At 49.7% G+C, this 6,515-nt stretch overlaps 1 protein-coding gene across 1 annotated transcript; it reads left to right on the plus strand.

Annotated features, from left to right (window-relative positions):
• The first annotated feature begins 3,194 nt into the window (after positions 1 to 3,194).
• Positions 3,195 to 5,587, plus strand: LOC124675562 (protein IQ-DOMAIN 22-like). Its single transcript, XM_047211642.1, has 4 exons — positions 3,195 to 3,596; positions 4,227 to 4,403; positions 4,473 to 4,550; positions 4,621 to 5,587. Exons 1-4 carry the CDS (start codon positions 3,195 to 3,197, stop codon positions 5,338 to 5,340), a joined length of 1,377 nt encoding a protein of 458 aa, XP_047067598.1. The 3' UTR covers positions 5,341 to 5,587.
• The last annotated feature ends 928 nt before the right edge of the window (positions 5,588 to 6,515 follow it).

Here is a 6,515-nt window from a genome sequence, read left to right on the forward strand (position 1 = left end):
AACAAGCTCCACAATAATGCTCATATTTTAGTAACCTTTAGTGTAAGATAGATCAACGAGACTAAACCAAGTACTAGCATAGCATGCACACTCGTCACCTTCATGCATATGTAGGAGGAATAGATCACATCAATATTATCATAGCAATAGTTAACTTCGCAATCTACAAGAGATCTTGATCATAGCATAAAACAAGTACTAACACGGTGCACGCATCGTCACCTTTGCACACATGCAGGAGGAATAAAACTACTTTAATAACACATCACTAGAGTAGCACATAGATAAATTGTGATACAAACATGCTGCAATCATAAAGAGATATAAATAAGCACCTCACTATGCCATTCAATGAGTAAGTATTCTCGTGAAATATGGCCTAAGAGACCCACACGGTGCACACACCGTCACCTTTACACACGTGGGACTAGGAGTCTCCGGAGATCACATAGGTAAAACTCACTTGACTAGCATAATGACATCTAGATTACAAGCATCATCATATGAATCTCAATCATGTAGGGCAGCTCATGAGATTATTGTATTGAAACACATAGGAGAGAGATGAACCACATAGCTACCGGTACAGCCCCGAGCCTCGATGGAGAACTACTCCCTCCTCATGGGAGCAAGCAGCGGTGATGAAGATGGCGGTGGAGATGGCAGCGGTGTCGATGGAGAAGCCTTCCGGGGCACTTCCCCGCTCCGGCAGGTGCCGGAACGAGATCCCGTCCCCGGATCTTGGCTTCGCGATGGCGGCGGCTCTGGCAGGTTTCTGTGGGTTTCGTCAATTGGTGTCGATGTTTTCGATCCAGGGGCTTTTTATAGGCGAAGAGGCGGCGCCAGGGGGTCGAAGGGCTGGCCAAACCCTAGGGGGGCGCGGGCCCCCCCTAGGCCGCGCCAGGGTATGGTGTGGTGGGCTTGTGCCCCCCCTCGGTCCCTCTCGTGTGTTCGGATGCTTCCGGGGATTCTAAGATCTTTGGCGTTGATTTCGTCCGATTCCGAGAATATTTCGTTACTAGGATTTCGAAACCAAAAACAGCAGAAAACAGAACCGGCACTTCGGCATCTTGTTAATAGGTTAGTTCCGGAAAATGCACGAATATGACATAAAGTGTGCATAAAACATGTAGATAACATCAATAATGTGGCATGGAACACAAGAAATTATCGATACGTTGGAGACGTATCGACATCCCCAAGCTTAGTTCCGCTCGTCCCGAGCAGGTAAAACGATAACAAAGATAATTTCCGGAGTGACATGCCATCATAATCTTGATCATACTATTTGTAAAGCATATGTAGTGAATGCAGCGATCAAAACAATGTGTATGACATGAGTAAACAAGTGAATCATAAAGCAAAGACTTTTCATGAATAGCACTTCAAGACAAGCATCAATAAGTCTTGCATAAGAGTTAACTCATAAAGCAATAATTCAAAGTAAAGGTATTGAAGCAACACAAAGGAAGATGAAGTTTCAGCGGTTGCTTTCAACTTATAACATGTATATCTCATGGATAATTGTCAATGCAAAGCAATATAACAAATGCAATATGCAAATATGTAAGAATCAATGCACAGTTCACACAAATGTTTGCTTCTTGAGGTGGAGAGAGATAGGTGAACTGACTCAACATAAAAGTAAAAGAATGGTCCTTCAAAGAGGAAAGCATCGATTGCTATATTTGTGCTAGAGCTTTGATTTTGAAAACATAAAGAGAGCATAAAAATAAAGTTTTGAGAGGTGTATGTTGTTGTCAACGAATGGTAGCGGGTATAGCTCTACCCCGTATATCGGCGATTATTTTACGGGGTTGGGCGTTTTAAGGGGTCTGTTAGACATGCTCTAAGGAGATTCCACCCCGTCTCGGCCAATTAATAATTTGAAAGGAAACTTCAGTCCCACCTCTTGACATGCATGAATAGACCTCATATTATTTTTGGAAATTTCATTGCTACGGGCCTGAAGCCCATTGAAATTCCAACACCTTTGTGGAGCCCTGTTAAGAATACGAACAGTCTCTTCAATTCGAAGATTCAAGCAACGCATGAATGTGGAAAATGCAGGATTGATGAATAATATCTGAATCCTACGTGATTGGAAAATCACATGAATTTATATCAAAAAGAGTTTGACATCATAATTTTAAACTATAAGATTCTCGTAAGAGGTCTAAGGAGAAGAGAATTTCTCGAAACAAAAGTGCAAATTGAGCAGAATAGAAAATTCTCGTACGAGGAGCGCGATCGGGAGAAAACCACTCAAAAATGCATGCTTGTACTACTATTTGTTTGGACCAATATAATCACATAGTCGGAAATTCAAAGGGTGAGACAACGTTTTAGGAAGAATGACAAAAGGAGAAGCACATAATAAGAGATGTACAAAATCCACTCTCGTGTGCATTAGGGTGGTCAAGCGGGAAAAAATGCCGACAAAAAGGCAACACAAACACCATTGCCCCGAGCTTCATAATGGATGTGCGCATTGGGGCGGTGGAGGTAGGCTTGAAGCACTCGAAGCGAACTCAAAGAAGAATTGCCACAAGCTAAGGAGTAGGGAGAATCACTCGATATCATTTCATTTTATATCTTCGTTGAAGACATAACCTATATTTGATCCTCTACATAGTCAAATTCGATGTTTATAAGATTATAAAGTTTAAAACATTTGAATTGTGTTAAGAGGAAATAATTATTTGAATTAATAATAGATTTTACATAGTAGTACTAGTACATAGTAAGAACAAAATCTAAACAACAAACAAATGCTATTTGTAGAGTAAGCACATTCGTTCGGTTATACCACACTGTCTCGGCAAGGAAACATTCCGCAGCCGGCAGAAAAACATGACCAACACCTACCAGTTTACCCATACAACCCTCTAGTTAATCCTATTTAACGGTCTTACCAAGTTACCACGAGCAGCCCCGAATAAGAAAAACACTTCACAAAAAGGGTCCACCAGTTCTGCTTCCTCTATAAGACAGGCAGAGCTCCCCACACTAGTCTTCCCCTAGACACTTCGTCTCCCTCGTGTACCTTTTTCTTTTCTCGCTGTGCGTAAGCGTGTGCGCGATTCACTCTTTCGGGTTTCATCTCCCGCTCTTTCTCCCTCTTATCTGCTCCGGCGAAGTGCTGGAACCAAGAGAAGGCCATGGGGGCGGCGGAGGAGCAGTAGCGGTAGGCGATGGGGTGGGCTTCGAGGTGGCTTCGCGGGCTGCTCGGCGGCGGCGGCGGCGGCAAGAAGGGGGCCTCCGCCGAGCACAGGCCGGAGAGGGAGAAGAAGCGCTGGGGGTTCGGGAAGTCCTTCCGGGAGAAGGACCCCGTGCGGCCACCGACGCCGCCGGCGCAGCGGGCGGCGACGCCGCGCCGTGCGTACGCGTCGTCGGACGATGGCGCCGACGAGCAGAACAAGCGCGCGATTGCGGTGGCTGCGGCGACGGCGGCTGTGGCCGAGGCCGCCGTCGCCGCGGCGCAGGCCGCTGCCGCGGTGGTGCGGCTGACTAGCAGCGGGCGGTGCGCGCCAGCTGGGGCGAAGCATGAGGAGTGGGCGGCCGTGCGGATCCAGGCCGCTTTTCGTGGCTACCTGGTTAGATTCTCCCCTCAAAATCTTTTCTTCTGTGAAGCTCAAAATTTGCTTTGTGTACTGTATGGTTTGAAGCAAAAATCTTCACTTTTTAGTTACAAAATTCTCCTTTTTTTTCTTCTTCTCTGAGTATCCCAAAATCGATTTTTGGTAGGCCAAGCTTTCAAGAATTTCGAGTTTAAAGCCAAAGGATTGGCATTTTTTGTTGCTGCAAAATTCTCCAATTTTCGCTTCTAGGCAAGAAATTCCTCTGCCCGTTTGAGCAAGCTAGTTTCGGTGGTGTCGTTTCCAGCTGCGAGAAGCCACGTTGTTCTTCTGCTCTGCCATTCCCATGTCTTTACTGCTTCTTAGACTTCCGGGCTTCTTTTATGGAAGCAAGGCATCGGCGCTCTCGCCGCTTTAATCCTCACCTTCCCCATTCTCAAGAACATGGCAGCCAAATCATTTTTTGCCGTTTGCACATTGCTACTTGGTTACTGTTCTCGGAAGTTGCTACTAGTGCGGTAGCGGCAGTAATGGCGGTGGTGGTTGGCATGTCAACCTCCATCCTCCAACGCAGAGATGCCCATGGCGACGGCCGGGACCACCATACTGATTAGCCTCTCTCCTGCTTGTCGTTGTTTGCGTGTGAAGGCGAGGCGCGCACTCAAGGCGCTGCGCGGGCTGGTGAAGCTGCAGGCGCTGGTCCGCGGCAACATCGTGCGGCGGCAGGCCGCCGAGACGCTCCGGTGCATGCAGGCGCTCGTCAGCGTGCAGTCCCGCGCGCGCGCCACCCGCGTCAGCCGCTCCCGCCAGGCGGCGGCGCACCCGGTAATCATCCCGAACGCTGGCTTGCACGCCGTCGTGATCCAACGGTCTCTTACTGGCTTTGCGTTGCAGGGGGCGACGACGCCGGAGAAGTACGAGCAGGGTGCGTACGACGGCGCGCCCAGGCATGGCCGTTCCGGCTCTCTGAAGGTATGAATTCCTTGGTCTGTGTGTCACGGTTTCCCGTTCTAGTGTGGATTTTCAACGTCTTGGTGTGCAGGGTGGCTCGTCGAGGACGCCGGGCAGCGACAGGCTGGGGAGGGAGAGGTCGGAGTCCTGCGGGAGGAACTGGCTGGACCGGTGGGTGGAGGAGAGGTACATGGACGACGAGAAGAACGCCAAGATTCTCGAGGTGGACCCCGGCAAGCCGGGCCGGCACCACGCCTCCAAGCGGCGGAGCGGCGGCAGCCACCTGCAGCAGTCGTCGTGCTCGACCAGGACCTCGGAGCAGAACAGCCGGAGCTACGCGACCATGCCGGACTCGCCGTCCAGGGACTCGACCACTGCGCAGCAGTCCGTGCCGAGCCCGGCGTCGGTGGGCATGGGGGGCGAGGCGCTCAGCCCGCTGCGCATGCCCGTGGACCTCGCCGAGCTCTACGACAGCCCGCAGTTCTTCTCGGCGACGTCGCGGCCGGGGAGCTCGAAGCGGGCCAGCGTCTTCACGCCGACCAAGAGCGAGTGCGCGCGCAGCCTCTTCGGCGGCTACTCCGACTACCCCAACTACATGGCCAACACGGAGTCGTTCCGCGCCAAGGCCAGGTCGCAGAGCGCGCCGAAGCAGAGGCCGGCGCTGTACGAGAAGTCCGGCTCGCTCCGGAAGGCGTCGGCGCACCCGTTCGCGCCGGGGCCGGCGGCGGCGTCCCTGCATGCCAAGTTCACCAATAAGGCGTACCCTGGCTCCGGCAGGCTGGACCGGCTTGGCATGCCTGTCAAGTACTGATCCTGTCCTGCGATCGGTCATCAGTGTTGAAAACGAAAACAGTGTTGTGGTCGGTCATCAGTGTGCCCCAAGCAAAGGGTGAAGTAAATTTTAGCAGCGGTTTGAGCTTTTGTGGTGCTATTACCGTCACATGTTGCTTTCCTTTTATTGACTGGTTAAGTGTAAGTTGCTAGTAATAGTATCTGTGCCTGGTTTAACTCCCTGACAAGTGACACCTATGTTCCCTTCTATACATACCTTCCGTTAATCTTTCCTCGATGTCTTGGTCCTGCTCACATTCATACGATATCATCTTATCATGAGTTATCTAGAAGGGTCTCAGAGCGCTGCGTCCCAATTTATCAAATTATATCTGACAAATGCGTTGGATCGGTCGTTCGGAGGACACGGTAAGGAGAGGTTGGTCGTTTGGAGGACACGGTAAGGAGAGTTGTTTGTAGGGCGCGTCCATTTATAGCCGCCTTCACTAGACAGATTTTGAAGCAAGGTTAATGCGATGATCTCTCTTGAAGATGGAGTTGAGGAAGACGGCGGGAGCAACTCCTGTGGCGTCGGCGTTGACGTGCGCTGAGAGTCTGCTTAACTGGATGTGCTTCTCATCTGCTATTGAGCGGTTTGGGAAGGCATTTAGTTTTAGTTTTGGTTGATGTGAGTTGGTGTACTGTCACCCTCTTCATTCCACTGTAGGTATAGTAAGGTTGCTTCGAGTTTGGTCTTTTGTATTGTTTCTTGTAAGGTTCGTGAATAATCTAATAAAAAAAAAGCCGTGTGCATCATTTGGATGCAGAGCTGGAGAAAGAAAGCCATGGCTCATGCCGTCTTCTCACTAGGGGGGGGGGAGGTGGAGATTGTCTTCACAAATGTCGCTCATGGAGTATAATTCCATCAACAAAGTAAGATCATTTGTTGCATGTGTGGCCATTGATCTCATAGTTGATCGCAGGGCGGTTAGCTAAGTGAAGGAAAGAAAGCCATGGCTTTTCTGGTTGTTCTTCAAATTGTAATCCGTCCCTTCAACAAGTCTACCAAATATTGATGAGCATCGAAGCACATTGATGTCATTGTGCGATCCAACCATGCCAAAAAGCATGACAAATCCATAGATCATAGTCTCCAAGCATACCTGAAAGTCCCTTCGCTGCATTTCGAGCCAATATCCGAGCTGTGTCCTCTTC

This window comes from Lolium rigidum, chromosome 7 (assembly GCF_022539505.1).
Source record: "Lolium rigidum isolate FL_2022 chromosome 7, APGP_CSIRO_Lrig_0.1, whole genome shotgun sequence".
Taxonomy (NCBI): Eukaryota; Viridiplantae; Streptophyta; class Magnoliopsida; order Poales; family Poaceae; genus Lolium; species Lolium rigidum.